The sequence below is a fragment of the Takifugu rubripes genome, chromosome 1 (genome assembly GCF_901000725.2).
Source record: "Takifugu rubripes chromosome 1, fTakRub1.2, whole genome shotgun sequence".
NCBI classification, from domain to species: Eukaryota; Metazoa; Chordata; class Actinopteri; order Tetraodontiformes; family Tetraodontidae; genus Takifugu; species Takifugu rubripes.
Window position 1 is genome coordinate 2,610,943 of NC_042285.1, and position 22,250 is coordinate 2,633,192.

Genomic DNA, 22,250 nt, shown 5'->3' on the forward strand with positions numbered 1-22,250 from the left:
AGAAGGCGAGCCGGTGGAACCTCGCGGCGTTTATTTTAAAAACAAATCAATATTAAGATGAGACGTAAAAATGGTTTGTTACAGTGGCCGAGTTCCCGCGGAAACCTCGGACAGATGTGGCGCACAGATGTGGTGCACGCTGCGCTTTAGCTGCAACCTGTTCTCCATACAGGCTTTGAGCGGGTCACGGCGTGACGGGACGCAGAAAAATACAAGGGGGGGGGGGGCATTTATCGGGGGTTAATTCACACGATGGACTGGATTCATCAAGGTCACGTTCCCAACTTGAGCTGCGATCACGGACAAGAGAAGGCACCACTTTTCAAAGCATAAATACAAATAAAAGCAAGCCTTGCCTAAAAATTAAAGGGGTCCTGGCGTCCCCAAAAACATCTGTATTTACAAGTGTTACAAAGGCCACTTTTATAGTAAAAGAAAAAAAAAAAATCCTCTGCGCCCCGCTAGTTTAGTTGTACAATTTCCGTCATAGGTTCTCATTCATCCATCACATTGATCCATAAAGGTCCAGCTGACAGTCAACTGGACCTTTATGGATTATTGTACAATTATAAGTTCATAGACGCCCTTTAAAGAGCGCCCGACTCTTAAGAATGTCCAATTAATCCAGATAAAACGCAACAAAGCAGGTTTCCTGAGTACATTTGGTTCAGCGTCAAGCTTCATTCCTCATTATGTCTCGGGAGGGGGGGGGGGGGGGGGGCAGGGTGGCGCCGGCCCAAACGGTCACTCTTTGACCGCCATTGAAACCAGCAGTGTAAAAATAGCAATTCCAGGCTCGACTGGGATGTGCAAGCTGAAGGTAACGCAGACGATGATGGAGGTTATGGAACGGGACAGTAACTCGGAGGGCGCCGTCCGGTGTCAGGTGTGCTGCCCGGGGTCAGGTGCCAAACATGGTGGCCAATGCGATGACGAGGATGAGGATGAGGATGGCCAAACAGATGACGATCCAAACCTTCTTCTGCATCAGAACAAAGAACACATTCATTTAGCACCCGAGCTGATGCGACCTTGAAAAGAGTCCCTTATTTTTTGGGCCGGTAATTAAGCAGAGGGTGTTTTTGATTTTTTTAATTATCTCTGAAGATAATGTGGAGATGGCGCTACACCTCGGGGAGGCGTGTCTCATACCTTGCGTGCTTTCTGCTGGTAGGTGACGGCCTTCTCCGTGTTGTCCTTGGCTTTCTCCACGTAGTTGGTCGACTGGTTGATGTTGTTTTCGATCCTGTTCACCATTTCGCCCTGCAGGAGGCGCCGCAGATGACAAATCGCACTCTGGCACAACAACCCTACCTGATCTGACCAGAGTTTGGGGGGGGGGTACCTGGGCTTCCACCTCCATGGCGAGGTACTGGAACATGTCGTGGAGGTCTTTGATGCTCCTCTCCAGCTTCAAGATCTCGTCGTGCCGAGACTCGATCTCGTTGAGCGCCTGTCTCGTCGTCTTGGCGTCGTTTAGGATCTGATCACAACGCGCGACTCTTGTTTCTCATACAGCTTAGAAAGGATCACACTCACTAACGTAGGGAGTTATGTGTAATTCATGGAAGCGGTCGAGTCGACGTCCAATCAAAGGTTCCGTCTTAACTTAAAAGGACTTGAAATAGTTCCTTTATTGGGGCGTTGCAGCCCAGAAACTCAGTGGTGATCCGGTCAGGAAAGGGTTAATCATCGGGCAGCGTCATTAACAGCTGACTTTAATTTGAATATCACCCCTTTCCAACGTGGGTATCCGTGCTGCTGCTGTTGTCATGGCGACCGGGCGTGATTTCATACCCCACCCCTCCACTACGTCAACTATATTCATCATGTTGCTGCTGCTGCAGGCAAACGGATGGAATGGGCTCGGCTACGTGGGGCTAACCATGAAGAACTAGCAGGATTCTCCATCCTACGAGCTGCTGGAAGTGCTCACCGTGTCGGCTGTCCGGTTCCAGCAGAAAGAGAAGCCACATCACAGGAAACGCGTCACTTACACACTCAGTTATTTTGTGCACGGACAGTCTGTGCACACATTACTCTAAAGTTCGTTCTCACTGTTGCAGCACTTCAATGTCACTGAGTTTTCTTGCTTTGTGTAGTTACTGCGGCCCAGTACAGTATATATGTGTGTATGTGTGTGTGTGTGTGTGTGCGTGTGCTCACATTCTGGGTGAAAACATCCGTCTGCCCACTCTCGAGCATCTCATCCAGCGCTGAATCGGTCACGTTGGTTCCGGCTAATGAGACAAGAGTTGGATTCATCTTCAGGGAAAAGTGGACACGCACTGAAAGATTTACTTCCTGTGAGGCTTCTCCTGCCAGGTACGCCGGCCTCTTTGATGTGTCCCGGCCTCTTTGATGTGTCCCAGGTAACAACCACTCTCTGTGTACTATTACCGACGCCGCTCACTGTCTCTTATTGTCCACTTCCCTGTTAGTCTATCAAAGTTCCGTCATGATTGTCCGTCGCCGTTTTCTTCCCGAAATGTTAGAAATTTCTAAACTTAGACGCTTCACCTCCATCATTATTAACGAACGCTAATGAGAAACCATCTGAGCTCGTAATGCTGCAACATTTCCTGACGGGAGAACATCCCCCTTCCAGTACTCACTGATTTTAAGCTGCCTCTGTATTCGCTCCACGTTTCGCTCTCTGTACTGGGCCTGAATGGTGTTACAGTGACCCATCAGCTCCACAAACTCCCTGGACAAGACACCGTGCTGGAGGAGAGGGCAGATTTAGGGTCAACTTTAATGTGAAGCCTCTAACGAGCGCACAGCCGATCACAGATCACGACCTCCCTAACTGTAGAGTTACTGCAACGCTGTTATCGCCCGACACAGCTGAAAACAACCCATATTATGGATGAATAACCAGAGAGAAACATTAGAAACACAACACTAAAATGCTGTTAAACTAATCGACGAATCGAACGCTGCGGGGTTACAACCAACCTGGGTCCGCTGCATCCGGATGTTTATGGGCACATATGTGCCATCCTCTTCTCCTTTCTTAAATTCAATGCCTAGTAATAAAATTTAAAAAACGAGTCATGACAAATTTAAACCTACAGGAAAGAAAACCAAAGCGCCCACATGGAATCAATGAAAACTCACCCTTTAGTTTTCTCTGGATCTGACCTGCCAGAGTTTTGATCTCCTCTCTGAGGGTCTGCAGCTCTTTTTTCATGCCTACAGAGAAACACGAGACGTTCAGAGCCCCACGTCCGCTGCCACATCTGCACAGTCGCCACCACCTTTCACCCGAGTTCTGCTGGTGGCAAACAGGACTTACTGTCCTCTGGCAACGCCACGCCCAGCACGGTCTTCTGCTTGTTCTCAAGGGCAGACACCATCTGTCGGAGGGCGTAGAGCCCTTCGTGAATCTCTTGCACCTAAAACAAAAACGGGGATTTAAGTTCATCGGCACAAGTGCGCGATCGCCTGTCAGGCTCCAGTGGAATCATTGGATCTGTCCATCATGCAGCACGACTGGATCAGACCACCAGCTTTAGCATTGAATGAATCGACTTAGGTCTATGGCAGAGGTCACCGGACTCGGTTGAGCGTTGAAAACATCCCGTTTTAGACAGGACGGATGAGGACATGTGACGGGCAGCAACTTCACCTTTTTAAAGAAGGCTTCGTTCTCCTTTTCCTCTTTGGCTGAAGAGGATCGGGGTGAGCTCATCAGCGCTTTGCTTTCCTCATCGTCGTCTGAAATCTCGCTCTTCTACAGTCATGTTGAGACAAGGATATTAATAGGACAACAAGCGATTTTCCGTGTTTAGCAGAATCCACTTAATCAAGCCCGGCAGCCGCGTCCTGTCTGGCCTGAGGTGCACATCCTCTAAATACAAAGGGCTCAAACGGATGGTGGAAACATGCTTGTTACACATGCAAACACTTATGTTGCCTTTTGTTGAAGAATATATAACTTATCAAGCCTTATCTGTGATCACAGTTGTCAAAGACGTCTGTCTTATAAATATAATCGCCAGACACAAGATCAAAACTTTCAAAATTCAACATGCTAGGCTGCTACAGCTAAAGTTAGCCGAGTACTTTTCCTTCCACTCACATTGCCTAATTCTTTAGTTCGGTCCCGCATTTTCCCAAGCCAGGCAGCTAGACTGTGGTAACCAACGAGGCGGCTCTACGCAAAACTATATTAAAGATGTCAGAAAAACTGTGTAGAAAGTTGGATATTTCACTCTAATGTCATTCAACAAGCAGCTGCGCTCGGTAAAACGCCTTTTCTTCGGCTGCTTTTTGAAAACATGGAACACCGGTGAATTGGCTCCCCCCGTGGCAGGACCGTGTAACTGCAGCTCCCTGAAACGCAAGGTCCATTCCTTCTCCGTGGGTGTGTGTGTGTGTGGGTGGGGGCGCGCGCGCGTGTGTGAGGCATGTAGGTGTGCCGCGTTGAATAAGGATGAGTCCGAGGATGAGTAAGAAAGGGGATTTAAATGAGGGAAAGTGACCTGGTTGCTGGTCTGAGTAATTCAGAACAACCACACTGATGCCACTTCTGTCAGCTAAGAACAGGAAAGTGGCGCTAATAACACACACGGGCTCAACAGAACCAGACACTAGAGGATCAGAAAAATGTTGCTTGCTCGGTTGCCTGATGGTTGAGTCAGAATTTGGTGTTTTGCAAGGCAAGCCTCCACAGTTACCAGATCTCAATCCAGTAGACCACCTTTGGGATGTGGTACAACAGGAGATTCAGACTAGGGCATTGAAGAGGATCAATGGATTCTGGACTACCTCACACAAAGACACAGTTTGTGAGGGTGAAGGGCTCCCAGTCAGACCGGCTTCTCTGCAGCACTGGTGTCCCGCAGGGAACAGTTCTGGCTCCTTTCCTGTTCACCCTCGACACCGCGGACTTCTCACACAGTACGTCTTCATGTCACCTACAGAAGTTCTCTGACGACTCTGCTGCTGTCGGCCTCATCACTGATGGGGACGATACAGAGTACAGAGAACTTATTCAGGACTTTGTGGCCTGGAGCCTGCGGAACAACCTCCAGATCAACGCTGGCAAAACCAAGGAGCTGGTGGTGGATTTCCGCAGACATGACAACCCCCCGCCTGCACCAGTGAACATCCTGGGAACGGATGTTGACGTGGTGGAGTCCTGGGTGTTCACCTAAACAATAACCCGGACTGGTCACACAACACAGACGCCCTTGTCAAGAAGGGCAACAGCAGACTGTTCCTGCTCAGGAGGCTGAGGTCTTTGGGAGTGCAGGGACCACTCCTGAGGACTTTCTATGACTCTGTGGTGGGATCAGCCACTTACTGAGCCCACTTACTCAGTTTTTGTTTATAATTTCATCTTTTTTAGAAAATAATTCTCGCACAGTTTACACTTTAACTGCATGGTAAAGTTCATTATTTAACCCTATATTGCCAGTTGTATGTTTTACTCTCTTCTCTTTTCCCAACTGTCTTGCTCTCTGCATTATTTTATATTGCTGATTGTTACCTCAGCAGATATTCGTGCAATTTATTATTTTTAAAAATGTATTTGGCCATTACTTAGAGAACACAGCACATGTGGGTTTGTTTGTTCTCTATGAAATATAAGATAATATCAGACTTACTACATGCGCAGAGTCTATAAAAAACCTGCAAAAATCTTTGCTTTTAAATGTAATTATTTAAAATATGGTGATAAATGCTTGATAGGAAATTCAATAAAATTTGCCCGCTCCTGAGAGTCGTGGAATCTCTACTGTTGAAAGTCTAATGACATTTAAGTAATACTCCCAGCAGTTTGCTTTCTCTAAAAAAAAGGCAATCTTCACTTTTCCTTCCCTCTTTTCAAATGAGGAAGTATTACTCTCCTCTCTTTTGTTCTCTCATTTCATGTTTCCTTTATTGACTTTGATTTCAGTTGTTTTTATTTTCTAGTAGACCAATTTACTGATAACCAGAAAGCTGAAGGACTCTTGTAAATTCCTATTTTATGGCCAAATCACCTTTTTATTGTCCATTCTTTGACCTTTGTCATGGAAATTCAAAGGCTGTTACTTTAAAGGGCCTCTAGATGGCGGCATTTCCCGGTATAACGTGGTATCGGTATTCGCTGGCCCTTATCCCAGCTGGGGGGTTAATTATGACAGGCTGCTCAAACTGTCCTTCAAAGATATATATGTGGCTTTGAAACAGCAAAATGTGCAGAAAAAAGTAGATGTATAGTTAATTAAAATTGTTTCAACTGAAGAGGCTACAGTAGAAGTCGGACCTGTTATTTTACAATTCAAAGCTTCAATTTTTAATAACCCTTAATAATAAGGTTACAAGGTCGGTAAACTTCAATTTGTATAAAATACTTCTTAAATTAAAATGAACGCCCGTTGACTCGTCCGTGGAAAAATGCTCAACGTGACTACATTTCCCACAATGCAACGCGTGCGAGACGTCACGTCGTCAGTGAGCTGTCAGTCTCGGGGGAGAGAAGAAGAGAAATCGGTCCAGCATCTTTTGGGCACCGGAGCGCAGCGTCGGACCGAGATACGCCGTCGTCATCGGCAGAAATGGGGAGGATTTAGCGTCGGCGATCCCCCGAAACTGGATGTTTTGAAAGCGAACCTTGTCGCCTGCCGTAGATCAGCGCGGAGATCTGACTTCATTCTATCAATGAGATACGTGAAGAGGCTCGACCGTCCGGTGGTAGCGCGCAAACACACAAGATGAAGAAGCAGTTCAACCGAATGAGACAGCTGGCCAACCAAACAGTGGGCAGGTAAGAGCCGACCCAGCGAGCAGACGTCCGCCATGCGAGGCTGCTCTGAGCGGCCGGGACGACGGCTGTCGTGCGTCGGCTGTCGTGGGTCGGTCTTGCGCCGCTCGGGTCCCCTCGTTCGTGCAGAGCACCAAGTGTCGGCGTGTAGGTCGCAGTTGCGGCGTGAATGCGGGGGTTCATTGATTGAGCTCAGCAGGGAGGAGCGTATCCGCAGACGGATGGGGAGGGAGCGGACATGGTACCCAGGGAGCCGGGCTGCTGCCTCCGCACCCATAGCAGCCGAGCCGGGGCTGGGGAGCCACAGGGGCCACCGACACGTCGGTGGGGCCGCGGCTGGAAACAGGCTCCTTTCGTCCTTTTAATCAACCACAACCTGCCCCCCCATGGCTAAAACCCAGACAGCACAAGCACGGTGCTTGTGTTGTAATTAGAGGAGAATCCAAATCAAAGCTGTGCGAGTGTAGGTGACTCGCGCACGCACGCACGCACACGCGCACGCAAAATGACACAGATGGCGCATTTTTAAAAGTAAACCACAAGTGCAACATCTCTGACTTTGCGTTGAGGTTTCAAAGGAATCCGAATGGTTCAAGTTTAAAAAATGTAAATATGAAATAAATCTCTTGACTGCCCCCCCCCCCCCAAAAAAAAATAAATAGAAAACATCATCTTGTTTCTCAACCCATTGATGTTACCAGATGTTTATAGCAAAACAACATAGTTCTCTCCTAATTCTGCAGAATGTTCTCTATTTTAAGCCTGTTGACACGTAGCATTTGGTCAATATTGAATAAATTCATCCTGGCTGCACAAAATCACCAGTTTGTTTTGAATCGTCGGAGGGGTTTGAGTGTCTGGAGAGTTTAAGAGTTGTCCTCCCGTCCCCTGCTCGTGTTTGTCCTGACACCTGAAAGTCTCAGGTGCTCGGCGGTTTGGCCCGACTGCTGTAATTATTGGATAGATTTAAAAGACAACAGTTGCTGTGCTTCTGTCAGCTCCGTGACAGGTGACCCGGCCCCCCCGCTGGGTTGGTGTGATTGTGCTATAGGATTCTGCGCTGAGGTCTGCAGGTGGGGGCTCCTGCCGGGAAAATAAAGAACAGCAGGAGCAACTCGTCATATGTAGAATTGACTTGATCTTTGCCAGGGGGTCCAAATCCAGTCCCCGAGGGCCAGGGTCCAGCCGGGATTTCTGTCCGGGGTCCCGCTTGTCTTGCAGGGAGCATTTTCTGCCCGGTAGGACAGAAAACCCGGCTGGACCTGGACTTGTTCTGAAACATTTAGTCTTAAAAGGTCTAAAGTAACAACCACTGAGGTAAAGTTTTTCTAGGGTATGAAACCACCGCGTCCGGTCCTGGTCCATTACTCGTGGCCAGATGTGTGCCAGTTAAGTTTCAATACATCAATTAAAGTGCAGTTCAAACCGGTTCTCATTAGCTACATGTTGCTGTTAGCTAACCCCCCCCCCCCCCCCCCCCCCCCCCCCCCCCCCACCGGTGGTCCAGAAGAGGACGTCATGCCTCAGAACAGACGCAACTAAATGGGTGTGGAGCATTTAGCTTCAGGTTTTAGGTCAAAACCAACAGAAAGAAGGTTAAAAGTGAGCTCTGTTAGCTGCTTCACTGTTGCCAGCGCCTCGAATCTTCTGAAACATCTTCATCATTTTGCTGTTAGCACTCGGCGTCCTCGAGCAAATCCCCTCCCGGAGCGTCCGCGGTCGGGGGGGGGGGCGCGCCGCTGCGCCGCTCCAGTTAAGCATATAGGTCACGAGAGGTTCAGACGCCGTCAGAATCAACTCTAAAACAGCCGCCGTTAATCCCTCATAATGCTGTGTGAACTGTGGCTGAATGAAAGTGTGTAAGGCTGCGAGCGCGCCCGTGAAGGGGGCGGCTCTGGTGCCGCAGATGTTCTTTCATGATGTTCATTTACGCGTCGCAGATAAAGGGAGAGAGTCGATTTGGCCGTGCACAGGGTGGGGTGCGCTTTCTTGCTAAAAACCTGTTTGGATGCGATCTGTGGACGATTGGGCCAAACTGGTGCCGACATTATTGTCTCTGCTGTCATATCCTGGGCCGCAGTCAGTTTACACGGGGAGACACGTGACCAGTGGCACCTTTGGGCTGCGGAGGCTCTCCTCGGTAAAACATGAGGGCGAACCGGCACAACCAGCTGTGCTTGTTAGCCTTCTGTGTGACAGCAGCAGGGAGGAAGACGGGGTGTGTTACCCTGCTCCTGTGTGAGGCCGTTTCAGCCCCACAGACTCAACTCGCTTCAGTCCCTCCTGGAAAAGGCCGGACCTTCAGAGCCAGCGGCCGCACCAGGGAAACCGATTCCTGCGATTATTATGGTCTTGAACAAGCATCCATCGGCGCCTGGGCTGGCCTGTTATCGGTCTCATCACTGACGGAAAGTTCCACGCTTCCAGACCGAACTAGCAGCTGTGCAGTTACCATGGTTACACCATGTAGCGCAGCACCTTTGGCTGGACGTCGGGGTGCATAGACGCGCTAAAAAGTTCCAAACGCAAACTTAAAAGAGTGGCTCCACTGTACGCCATCAGAAAATGGTTGTGTGGTTTCAATTATTCATTCAGTGACGATTGGCTGCGCCACTTTTGGGCAGATGCAAGTCTGAGCCGCCATGAAATCAGACATATTTGGTCAAAAGAATCCATCCTGTGTGTGTGTGTGTGTGTGTGTGTGTGTGTGTGAGGGAGTCCTCCGGGGTGTCGTATCCCCCCTCAGCCTCACTGGAAGGGCTCCGGATGCTCCGTTGGCGTGACCTCATTGACAGCCCATCAACACTCGGTGTCAGAGATCCTTCCTCTGGCGTCCTGTGTATAGAAGCAGAGCTTCTGCAGAGCCCTTCACCCCCCCGCCCCTTAAAAACGGGTCCGCGGAGGTGAACGTAAACGATGCGATTTTACCCTCCTTGACTGTTGGACCATTCAAAGATAATGAAGCCATTTATCGAACACAACCGCGGTCTTGAATCGAGCTTGATTAGTATTCGTGTGTAAGTTTGCAAAGGGTTTAGCAGAAGTGTCGGTCTGAACCCTGTAGCTTCCAAGCTAACCTGACACAGATGACACTTCGTTGAGCGTCGCCCTTTAACCCCAGAGGAGGAAACAGTAAATCTGTGCTGTCCAAAACGTGCCTGCAATCTCGTCTTAAAGGTTGTGTAACGGTTGTAAACATCCCATTTCTTCCCTGGTTGGTTTCCATTGTGGTTTGGACTGGTGATGCAAGCGCGCCTTCTTCTTCCATCACTCCATGATGTTTTCCCAAAACTGGAAACTGGAAAAGGGCAAAAGGTCAAAAACTGGTCACTGTGTCTGGTTTTAGCCTGTAGTTCATCAGCACAGGAAGTGGACAAAAAATGGCTCCCCGTGACGGCACTTGGTGCCTGTGAATATATTTGTGCTTCAAAATAAAGCGTTTGTTAGGTCAGAGCGTCAAGCTTCCATGTAAACGCTGGTGTTTGCGTATTTTGGCCTCCGATAAAATACCAGCGTGCACAAAGATAGACTGGCAGCGCGGAAACCCGAGCGTGCGACCAGATGGCGTCCTGTGACACGCCCACGTGGCCACGGCAACCGGGGCTCCCTCGGTTCTGTTGCGGCTGACGTTAGCGCTGCGCTCCACCTTTCCTGTGTGACGCTGCCCTGAAAAACATGAGCTCAGCTGAGACGGGGTCCCAACTTCCTGTCAAAACAGCCTGTGGCCTCCAGGGACCCGTCTCCCCCCCACCCCTCCAGCTGAAACCTGAGTGCACCGTCAACATGGGAGCAGGAAATGACATCACAGGCGGAGGGGAAACACTGCCGGTGCTCTCGCCACATTAGAGCGCCGCCCTATGCGCTTGTGTTGCGGAGGGATGGCGAACGTTCCTTTGCCAGGGCTGTGCTGTGCTCGGGCTTTCGGGCTTTTATTATTCCGCCACAGCAGCGTTTCCGTGGTGACAAGGATGCCTTGATGAGCAGATGTGGATTTGGATCCCGTTTCAAGAGTCTGTGAGGTTTTTGTCACAGCTGAGCTGATTTTTGAACGAGATAAGATGAATTTCCTCTTGTCTCTTGATTCCAGGTCCTGTCACACACACACACACACACACACACACACACACACACCCGTCCCCCTGATGGAGGAGAGACGCCGCCCTCGTTATTCAGCCGCTATCTTCCGTCTCCCTCCCTGAAAGTGGCCCGATCATTCGTCCCCCACACTCGATGGCTAAGATTTCTGATCGCATCCCGCCGCCTCGGCTCATCGGTCTTCGGGCGTCGTTCCCGCCCAGTGCTGGAGGAAAAATGAAGCAGAAAGTGGAAATTTCATTGTTTTCCCAAACACGGACAACAGAAAGGGAAATGCTCACCTCAGCTCGCCTTCACAATAAAAGCACCAGTTGTTCAGTTGTGCCCCAACCTGTTTGTCACTTATCAGCAACAGTTGAATTATTATGGGCCGCCCACGCGGGAACCTGATTAAATCTGAATGAACGCAGCTGTTGGGAGGCTCCGCCCGCCGCCTCACGTCAACGTGTGTTAAACTTTAATGGGAAGTCAAACCCTCAGCTCGGGTGTCTCACCTGTTATGATCGTACACGTACCCACTGGATCCCATCATGGCGTTGGCAGAGAAGAGCAGTGGTCAGCTTCTAAAAACCCTCAATTTAAAGGGTTTGAGGATGAAAGGTGCAATTTTGTAGCGCAGAGGGGGTGTCCACAGAGGATGAACTGGAGGAATGGGGTTTTTCTGTTCCTCAGCTTCAACACAAACTGTGTGTTTGATCTGATTTTTTGTGATTCTCATCCGTCAATCACTCTGATAGGTCGCCACCCACGCGGCCTGCCCGCGAGTTCCATAGCAACAGTTGCCGCCGCGCTGCTGAGGCCGATGCTGAAGCTGATGCAAACGTTCTGCTTGTGAACGCCGCTTCGTTAGGTGTGCTTAATGACAGATTGGGAGAGCGTGCGAGCTAAATCTGTCTGCAGACCGTTGGATTTCTGTGCGATTTTCAGGGATTTTAACCAATAATAGCTGCTGAGCTATTCAGGATTTGCAGACGAGTGCTGGCTACAATTAAAAAAAACTACCTTTTTTTTAAAAACTCGGTAGGGGCTCTCGCGTGTCTTTAGTTTTAAAGCCTCATGAACTGCAGGAAAGCTGCTAAACTGCTAACTGAGCATTTCCGCTCTAAGCGGTTATAGTTCGTGATAATATGCTCGTTCTTTGTGCACGTGGGAATGAAGCAAGATGTTCTCATCCAATGCTAGTGGAGTCTTTCAGGGGGCTTTTCTGTAGCCTTGCTTAAATCTTCCACCAACGTCCTGCTTCTGACGCTAAAATAAGCCAACACTTCCTGTCCTCTGGGTATTTGTTGGTGTGTCAGCAGACGTGATAACACCGAGCTGTGTTCTGTCTTACGCCACTCGTTCCAGGGTCCTTCGCAACGATGGCGTCGACTCCCTCGAAGGCTTTTTTAGTGCGTTTTGGTTCAGAGGCACACGAAGACGTCGCCATAACGAGCTGCCGCACCACAGGGGGCAGCGAGGCCGCGTCCCGCCCCTGCCCGGGCCACAGAAACCAATTCCATGGTGTTTCTGGCTCTTAGCGACGAGTCTCAGAGGCAACCGATGTGGAAATGTTTGGACACTTGGAGAAAATTGGTGTAAATGAGACGGCGAAACTCATTTGTGACAGCTGAAGAACCAAACGTTACCTCCGCCGGGTGGGAGGAATAGCTCGAGTTCTACTGCGCCGTCCCTTTGTGGCGTTGGAAGCTATTTCAAGATGTTGGAATTCGAGGAATTGCTAATGAAGATTCTTTGTTCTGTCTTTTTAAGGCTGCAAAAATTCAAATCAGCCATTATGTTATTCTCCGTGCAGCCCAGAATAAACATGCATAATCAGTGTTAAATACAATACAGTGCTTAACTCTGTATTCCACCTAAACATCTGACATGAATCTGCGTATCTGCATAGTAAACTTCAGCGGTTTACTGGGCCAATCTTCAAAATCCGCCTGCATCGTGCACACCTTCACGTGAGGAGGAATCTCTCCCGACTGCATCACTCTGGCAGCAGCCCCACGATGATTCAGCAGAGGAGGAGGACTCCGATCTGCTCTGCAGACACCAAATATCACACAACTATTTGCTCTCCCAGAACCCGGTGTCAGACGGGAGGAGCCTTGACATGTTTGTGGTCTGCGTGACTGACAGGTAATCACTCATGTGCGCTCGTGCGCGTGTTTGTGTGAGAATGACTGGGCGTGCGCTGCTTCCAGGATCACGCAGACAGTGTTACGACATCGAAAGACTAGTTTGGTCTGAGGCTTTAAAACACAGTGAGATGCTTTAGCTAGCTTTAGCTGCTACCAGATGCAATAGTAGCACAGACGGATACAATAGATTTCAAAATGGAGAAAAGTGAAGGAAGTGGGAGTCCAGATGTCCAGGTTCATGTTTCCAGATGGTTCATCTCAATCAAGAGGTCACAGGCCTGACTCAGCATCCTTAGGTTAGCTTTCCTTTTAGGTTCTGTTTTCTATTTGGTCGCCGCCCGCGTGGCTGCTGCCTCACAGAGCCAGGCTGGGAATCTCCTGTAACCCTGCCAGCGGCGGTTGATCTGATTTACTGACGCTGTCAGATGTCAGTATTTGGGCCCAAGGTCGTCCCGCGCGCGCCATCGCTCATCGCTGTTGTAGAATCACCATGGCGACGCTGGCTGTGGTGATTTAAGTGCCAGAGGGGCGTTACCCACTGCAACAGGGGGAACGTTTCTCGAAATGATCCCGTTGTGTGACAACAGCTCCAAAATGTAAACCTGAAATTCAGTTGAGGTGCTGCCCAAAAGAGGAGAAAGTTAAGTCTCCAGTTCTTCCAACACCCCCCCAGGTCATGACATTCCATCCCTTTTTAGCGTCAAATACCAAATTCACGAGTTGATCGAGATCTGTGTCGTGCAGCTTTATTTATTTCCATTTTAATGGCTTTTTATGGATTTTATGGATCAAAGAGAAGGTTTGTCACAGCTGTACAGAGGCGTCGCGGGTATGATGAGCATCATTTTAGCCGCAGTGCTTTAAAAATGCGCGATTCTGTGGGATGTAGGATAGAAGAAATCTGGTTCCTCCTATCTGGACTGCATTCTTTTCAGTTAAAAAGGAAATAAGGCACCTTTATTCAAGCGCAGGGCTGCGTTCTGCAGCCTTTGTGAAGTCACAAGGTCAACCAGCTAAGGTAGATGATGGAGCCGGTGACTCACTCGGCAACGGCTTCCCCATCTCATCAGCTCATCTGCCAGTGGTTTAAGGAGGATCACAGAGGACACAGGGACGGGGACGGGGACAGGGACGCCGTTTAACGAGAGGCGTCACGCCCCTCAGATTGTTGGGCTGAAACACAACTGTAGAAAGGAAATCTGCCGTCGGTTATCCGCCCAGATTTGGGAACCTGCGCTTGATTAAAGATCAGACCAGCGTCTGTTTTTTTTTTTCCTCATCAGCAGATAAGGAATTCTTGTGATCGCAGCAGAACTAAAGGACGCCGCGCCTGTGCCGGACACGCTCTCCTGCACATCCAGGCCCTCGCCGCAGTGGAAGGGAATGGCGTTGTGAATTGAATCGTCACATATTTGTCGTGGATCAACAAACCGACGCGGTCGCCGCAAACAACTTGGAAGGAAAGAGGCTCGTGTCATCGCAGCGTAAGCGTTCATTTAGACGAATCATTGGAAACAAAATCTATAAACTTATTTCATGGAAATTCTCAAAAATCAGCACAGCAAATCTTATCAGTCATCCAAATTTGGCTCCAGCTTTGGTTCTTTCCCAACGTGTAAGTGAAAGTTAACGCTGTTATTTAAATCCTGGCGCCGTTATTGCGCAACCCTGGCGTCGTGTTGTCAGCTCCTCCTGCGGCGAAGCGCCATCGGTGACCGCGAGCTGAGAAGAGCAGCATCTGCTCTGCGATACCGTCGCAGGTCCCCGTCCGAGCGCACGCGGCGCCGCAGCATCGCTTCGCTGCGTTCGCCTTTCAAGCCCTGCCCCCGAGACCCGAACACGGTCTTTATGTCCTCTGTCTCCACCCACGGCGCCGGTTTCCTCTTCGTCACAAAGTGTTTGTCTTCGGACGAGGGACGGGGCGTCCCTCCGGGGGGCCTGTCCTTTGGAGACATCTGCTACCAAGCTGCACCGCCGATGGTTCTGGACGCACCGCTGACGATTTGGGAACATCCGAAGTGGCCCGGCGGAGCTCCAGGCAGGGTTCCCATCTGATTTCCCTCCCCCGCCGCCATTTGCATCTTTCCCGCTTCCTCCCGCGACGCTGACCTTTTGCTCCGGAGGAAGAGCAGGGTCGCGGCGTCCAGCCCGCTAAAGTAGGCGCCGTTGCCTGACGCGGCGTTGCACGACCGCAACACGTGATGGCGTTCGCCGGGCTTCCATCCCGATCAGCGGCGATGAATATTCCACGCGTTCAGAATGTGGAATGTGGGTCGCACCGAGGAAGCGGAGGCCTTGCGGGGAGTGCCATAAATATCTCTTCTTCGCTGGTTTTAATGGTTACGCTTTATTAGGGCTGTGTGTGTGTGTGTGTGTGTGTGTGTGGGGCTCATTAGTCCAAGCAATGAAGACCAAAGGACAAATAAGTCTGGAAGAGTTTCTCTCTCCAGCCCGGCCTGATTGTTGGCTCCTTATTCAGGAGGTGGCGTTCAAACGGCGCCGTTGTTCCCCAGAAGTGAGGAATTCTTCACTGTTTTCAAACCTGTTTGGGAAAGACGTTTAAAGATGGTCCCGTTTGCCCCAACAGACATAAACGACAACACAAATTGTAGGTACGGATATTACGACGCAATACAAGTACTTTAGTCACTGTTAGCTTCCCTTTTTTTCTTATTTTATTAAAATGTCACTGAACCTTTCACTGCGTCTTCCACCTCGCCATCAGCAGAGGGTCGTTAGCAACATTCCTGATAGGAATGCTGCTCGATGGGGATCTAAGCGTGACTACAGGGCCTCGGATGCACAGTTGATAGGAGGCTTATTGAAGCCTCACGGCAGCGGTAGCGTCACATCTGCATCTCACATGAGGAGACATCAGGGGCTGATTTCATATCACACATCGCTGCCTTTTTTCTACTTTTTTCCCTCTGCACTATTTGCATAATCGCATCTATTTTTGAATCTCAAAGGTGGGCAACGGCAAAACTCTGGCAGCTTCCTTTTTACGATACCTAAAAAAACAACAGCCGTAGAAGCAATCGCGCTAAAATGGGAATTTATTGGCCGGATTTGTTGCGGAGATCTAGTTTTCCACTGGCATTCTGGCTCATTAAGACCCCCTTATTGACTCCCAGATTTTATTACTCAATATTTCAGGGTCCAACTTGGTGTGTGAGCTGAAAACAGCTGTGGGAATAATTAATATAAGCAGACGGTGACTTCATTGTTGCTGTAACGTCTGGGTTCGCGCCTGCTGTCGCCCCGTTCCTGGAGTCCCGCCTTGCTGCACCTGTCTCTTTCCTTATGCATATTAACGTCTGCATATGGCGTTATGTTGAGAACCACAGGCGCCCTCCAGCCCATCACCTGCTCAGGTCTGTCCTCCGCTCTTCTGACGCCACCGTGGTCAGAAATAAAGCGGTGATATTCCGGTCCAGATCAGGTTCGGCTGCTCTTCCTCGCTCCTCTTCACAGTCTTTCTCTGCTATTGTTTCACGGGATGAGAACTTGGCAGAGGGGGAAGCGTCCCGGTCCCGGCGCTCCTGCAGTGACGGGTCCAGAGAGCCCTCTTCAGCCCAGCTGCCAGAACGCCGGGTGTTCCCCCGGCAACAGCGAGCTGGGACAAGAGGTTCAGGCATGAACCTGCGCACCTGTTCCAGAGAAAGATGGGGGTAAAAAAAATAAAAACGAGATAGAAGCGTTAGAGGCCTGGCGCCGTCCCAGCTCCTGTTGAGGAGATCGGGCCGGGTGGAGGTGTTGCCGGTGTCGGGGGGGGCTGGATAAACACGACACATCTGCAGTTGGATGAACAATTTGACCAGATGTTCCTCTTTCTGTGGGAAATTTGCGAACACGTACTGGCACAAAGTGCGGCTGGCCGGTGGCCCGACGGGGTCTTATCTCATTTAAACAGTCCCAGAACCTTTAGGTTGAGTTTGTTCCTCTATAGCTGCAGCTTTTAAGCTTGTTTATGTTCCACATCTGCAGGCCGGCGCATTGATCTCCCACTGTTGTCGAACGTAGGACTGGTTTTACTGGACGGAGCGGAGCGGCGCTTTACTGCCGCGCTTCCACCGTAAATATAAAGTCCTGACTTGGGGGTTTGAATCACTCTGTGGGGTCCGGTCATCTTGGTGGCCCCAGATTTGAGCCAGGGTGAGGCTGCAGGAGCAGAAATAGCCACGCGCCGTTCAGAAGTAGCACCTTTGTGCGGTGATGGACGATTCCCGCGGCTGAGGAAATATTCCCATCAATTAATGATGAAAGCAAGTGTTGATAAAAGTCCTACCGGCCGGTACAAACACTAAGGGAACTTTATTTTTAGCTGTTTCGGGTGAATTATTGATACCATCAAAGCATTAAAGATTCAGTCGGAGCTGCGCCGACGTTACTCGGACTTTAAAGAAATGTCAAGTCTCAGGAAGCGTTCCTTCGTTCCTTATCGTCCTGTGTGGATCCCAAGAAGGCGGCTGTGGGCCAGGACTGGATGCTTGGTGGTGGGAAAAGTCCAGTAAAAAGAACAGAAATCGATCATTTTCCTGCTCTGTACTCCTATTCCAGTCCTTTACACCCGCAGTAAGAAGTGTTCCCAGAGGGGGGAAAGGAACCTTTAAGAGGTGCGTGACCTCCTGTGGTGGACTTTATTTTTCCAGGCCCTCCTCTCTTTCCTCGTCCATTGTGGGGGCCGACGCTGGTGACGTACTCTCCCTGAATTTGGAATGAGTCAGACTGTTTCATTGTGTGGGAAAAGCTGTGGGATTTAGAACTCCTCGACAAGAGAGAGCCGGACCTGGATGCTCCCAACTTTGAGGCCGTGAGCAGCATTTTGATGTGGGTAAAGGCTTTAGCCCGCGGCCGTGTTTTGTTATCTGGAGCTGTGTCGTGCTGCGGCTGTTTACTATGCAGCGCGTGCGCCGCGCTGATATCACAGCGCTGGAACTGAAACCCGGATTTATTTATTTTTCCAGTGTTGGAAAAACATATTTGAAGATTAATTCTAGTTCCGAGTCAAGGACAGAGCCTTGATCCCTGTGAAGGACTCTAAGAGGAACCAAATGGAGCTGTTGACAGAATCATACCAAAAATAGCTCATCGCACATTTCATAACCACGCGCAACAACAGTAATACCACATGGACGGGCGTGAATTGCGCAATTTTGGAAGTGACACAGACCAGGAAAAGCTTGTCTTTACCGGTGATGGAGGCAGAAGCCTGACTGGATCCCTGATCCGGCATCATCAAAGGGTTCCCGGGCTTTTCGCCTGAATCAGCCGTTTGTGTTGGAAATCTCAAATCGCTGGTGACAGAAATGTTTCACGTGCTGCTGCGTGTTAGCGTGTTAGCGTGTTAGCCGCGGAGGAGCCGTCGCCGTGCGGCCGCCGTGCACCGACGCCTTCCAGTCAAGTGCCTGAAAATAGCCGAATCTATAAGTGAAAGACGGCCGAGACCACACAGAAGCACAGACAAGATGGGCCGATGATGTTGAAAGGTTCTTGAGGATTTCGACCTTGACGCCCACAGACGACGCTAGCGTGCGCGACGTGCACGCCGCACGAGTCCTAGATCTCACCCTGGAGATCGTGTCGCTGTGACAAATGAAAACGCGACCACCGGCGCTGCTCCTCAGGCTTCTGTCGGAGGACTGACGCCGCTTTACTCCATCCGATCCCCCCCACCTGCTGCTGCCATAGCAACCCCGCCACCCCCTTCCCCCTTCTCACCGTGGCGGAGTGAAGCATGCTGGGTAATCAGACTTCACCTGGAAGATTTTTCCTGTGGGATTTCTTTGTCCTTGTACCATTTTCTCACCTGATATTCTGATTTCCTGTTGGGGATCGTGTTCAAATTTAGCTGCTTCACAGCCGCGCGACAAAAGTCCAGACAGGATGGATTAAATCATCAGTCTGGATTCGTACCATAAATACATAAGAGCAGGTCTGTGCTGTCCTTTGTTTGGATGAGGCTGAGAAGATTATTGCTGCTGCTGTAGTGGAGAAGAATGTCGAAAAAGAGCTGAGAAATGGCTCAGAGCAGTAGGCTTTTGAGGAATGTCTCAAAACCAAAAAGGGAATATAATTAATAGGATTTGGCAACTATTTTAATTTAAACGGCCTCTTTCTGGGAAGAAGCTTTTCTGGAGAGCCAAGACTCATTTAGATCTGTTGAATCATCTTAACCTTCTTTATCACCACCCGTGTAAACATACCCAGCTTCTAAAGCTCAGCTGGTTTTTAGGAGAGCTTTTCAAAACGTTTAGCTTGAACATTAGTTTCCCTTTAGGAACCAGTTCTGCACGACAATATCACGACTAATATTTGTAGCTGCTTCTCTCGGTCTGGCGTCGGGAGCCTGTTTAAGAGGACGGCGATGTGACTCAGGGACATGTGCTCCAGCTGTGGCTGCAAAATAAACTGAAGACAACAACAGGCAACTGTCCTAAAGATGCTTTCAAAGCAAAGCATTGCCACAGCGGTGGGCTGTTCTCAACCTCTGACCCTCCGGTGGGTTCGTGCAGGCACATTTCTCATGGGTCAGTTAATTAACGTGTTAGACTCAGGACATCTGTCCATCGTTGTGTCTCCTGATCCCAGAGCCAAGCTGTCAAAGTCATTGACAAAGCCACAAATCTTTCGTACTAAAGTGGATTTCTATCTACATCGGTACCTTTGATCCGTTTATCTAGTGAAAGTGGAGCATACGAACACTTCTGCAGTATCCGGGAGCCTTTTGAGGTGAGCAGAGGAGAATTCTGCCGGATGATCTGCAGCCACACAACAAAAGCCGAGTCATTATCGCGGATTGTGACTCACCGTTCCCAACATTTCTGATCTTATCCCCGGCTGAGGCTGCGTTCCTCACCGCATCCTCCCCGTCTGTCGGCCCTCTTCTCCTCCCCTCTCTGTGCACGTGGGAATCCCGGCTGTGACGACAGAGGCCGGTGCTGCAGTGGAGCCAGGCTCCCGTTCGGGAAGCGACGCCCTGAACGCCGTCGGCGCATTAGCGGAAAGCTGCAGCGGAGCGGGGGGGGGCGTTAACGTGATCTCCCAGATAAAACTAGATTTACATCAAAAGCAAATGGATCCGTCTTGGTTAGACCTTTGAATTCCTCCCTTCCATCTTACAAGGGTCTTTTTGATTCTCCCTCCCCATTAAAATATAAGAATATGTGTTTTTCTGCCCCTCCCTTTAACAGCTGTGCACCCGCACAAGGCCTCCAGAGTGGAAGCGTTAGCACAGCTGAGCGCCACATCCAAACGCCTCAACATCCGTGTGCAGCATCACATTAATACCTGTGAGCTCCTAAAAGCTCCAAATACTTTGGACAAGTGCACAAGTTTATGAGACAGGGATGGATTTTTGTTGGATTATCTGCAGATGCAGATAATATTATCTTCCGTTTCTGCCCCCCGGGGTGAAGTGTGATTAAAGTGTTATGGAATCTTGCCTCCTGCTGGTAATTGAGGACATGACAGTTCCAGTTCAAGGATTTGAATAATCTGTACAGACTCTGTGGTGGAGGTGCTTTGGTTCTTTAATGTAGGGTTGCAAGGTCGTTCCACCTGGTGGGGAGGAGGTCACTAAGGTGTGTGTGTGTGTGTGTGTGTGTGTGTGTGTGTCTGTTCATGGGTCCACCTCATCACAGTGTGTTTTGGTTAAATCCACTGCGTCATCAGCCTGGCTCACGTTTGCTGCATGTTGGAGAGGAAATGAAGAGAAGAGGAACTTGAGCGACTCGTTCTATTTCAAACTCGGGGGATAAATGGATTTATGCACAGCGTTGTAAGAAAAATGAAATTAGGTTAAGTCACTCTAGAGAGAGTGAGCCGCGTGGCTCTAAATACACACACACACACACAGACGTTATGAAGTTGAGATAATCCAATAAATAGATTCTGTCATTCTGAAGCATCTAATTGATGAAAATGCTGGAATCCAGCTTGTTGGGGTGTCATTAGACCGGCACAGCTATGCTGAATGGGGTTGACTGGGCAGAGCCTGGCTGCCTGGGCAGATCAGATATGTCCCCACGCACAGACAGCAGAAGAAATGGAAGCAGGACAGGATAAGATCGTGTCTGGGCCCCCCTGTGGTGAAGATGAATACTAGGAAACGGTGCAGGTAAAAGGACCAGGTAGGCAGGTCTCATGCTTGAGCTGCCCTCCCCCTCCACCAGCTCGCCCTCCCATTCACAGCCTCACCCGTCTCTCCTCCTCCTGACTTGCTCCCTTCTGCACTGGCGCTCGGCTCCTGCCTGGAAAGGGGTGTTTTTTTCCCCTTCTCCTGTCACCGGGGGGGGGATGTGGAGGAAAAAGCTGCAGATCAACAGGAGCAGACCCTCGCGCAGGAGAAGCTCAGTTCTGTAAGTCAACCGCAGGGGTCCGTAAAGGAGGCTCAGCCCGATCAGGACTCGGGGAGAGCGGTCTGTCGGGCTGACTGATGTGGTGGGAATTTGAAGGCATTATCGTCCATCTGCGCTGAATTTTGACATTTAAATTGATTTTTGGGTCGTAAACTGGCTCTTCAAGCTGTTTCCAGGCCCCAGAAACAAATCTTAGTTGTATCTAAGCAGCTTTTATTCTCATTTGAACTCTCCTTCTATTCAACACTGGTTGATTTGATTGCACCGCTGCAGTTTTGGAATTGCAAGCGTGAACTTTTGTTCTCACTCTTCTCTAAATTATAACCCAGGTGACCCATTTTTCAACAGTTTCTACCTGTTGAACGAGATGTTTGCATCTTGTAGCTAGTCGGGATCCTGTTTGACTTCACATTTTACAACAAAAGGCTTGTAAGGCTGACACGGACTTGCTCTGCCTGGATGGTTCCACGCTGCAGGGCGGGAGGAGGTTTTAAATCACCCTCCGCGTGGCCTTTACATTTTATTCCCATATTAATAGTTCATGTTTGTCTGTGAATATAAACACAGCTCAATTGATATTAGCAGGCAAACGCCAGAATCATGAAACAGCGAAAAAAACAAATGATTTTTTAACGATATAATGACAATTTCTGCTCTTTAGCCTGCAGATAATTGCACTTATTCTACTTGATTTATTCACATTTAATCAGTTTGAAATGTTGTGAAATAAAAAGCATTATTGTCTGATGACATAACGGTGTTGAGCTCATCTAAAGGTCCGTTTGGGTCTAATAACTACAGTCTCTGTTACCATCAGTTCATCAAATGACATTTATTCCAGTCACGTTTTCGTCTTTTAATATTGTTTTTTATCAACAGAAAGACGGATGATCTTTTATGTTTTGG

The 22,250-nt window shown here is 49.5% G+C and overlaps 2 protein-coding genes across 4 annotated transcripts in view; one reads left to right on the plus strand and one right to left on the minus strand.

Moving 5' to 3' along the window:
- Positions 1 to 14: 14 nt before the first annotated feature.
- Positions 15 to 4,307, minus strand: stx4 (syntaxin 4). The gene is made up of 10 exons (XM_003961074.3): positions 4,085 to 4,307; positions 3,632 to 3,736; positions 3,299 to 3,398; positions 3,121 to 3,195; positions 2,959 to 3,029; positions 2,616 to 2,724; positions 2,167 to 2,240; positions 1,346 to 1,483; positions 1,153 to 1,263; positions 15 to 982 (listed from the first exon to the last, which is right to left on the minus strand). Exons 1-10 carry the CDS (start codon positions 4,112 to 4,114, stop codon positions 902 to 904), a joined length of 894 nt encoding a protein of 297 aa, XP_003961123.1. The 5' UTR covers positions 4,115 to 4,307; the 3' UTR covers positions 15 to 901.
- A 2,120-nt stretch (positions 4,308 to 6,427) lies between these two features.
- arhgap44b (Rho GTPase activating protein 44b) overlaps positions 6,428 to 22,250 on the plus strand; it is a 28,980-nt gene continuing 13,157 nt past the window's right edge. For 2 of the 3 annotated variants that reach the window (XR_003888287.1, XM_029835433.1), the window contains exon 1: positions 21,196 to 21,344. Coding sequence is in view for 2 of the 3 variants with exons in the window: in XM_029835433.1 (XP_029691293.1) it covers positions 21,283 to 21,344 (62 nt within the window). In the remaining variant the exon portion in view is untranslated. Of the gene's footprint in view, positions 6,761 to 21,195; positions 21,345 to 22,250 lie in introns of those variants that run through there. The other variant, XM_029835538.1, reaches the window with a different exon arrangement.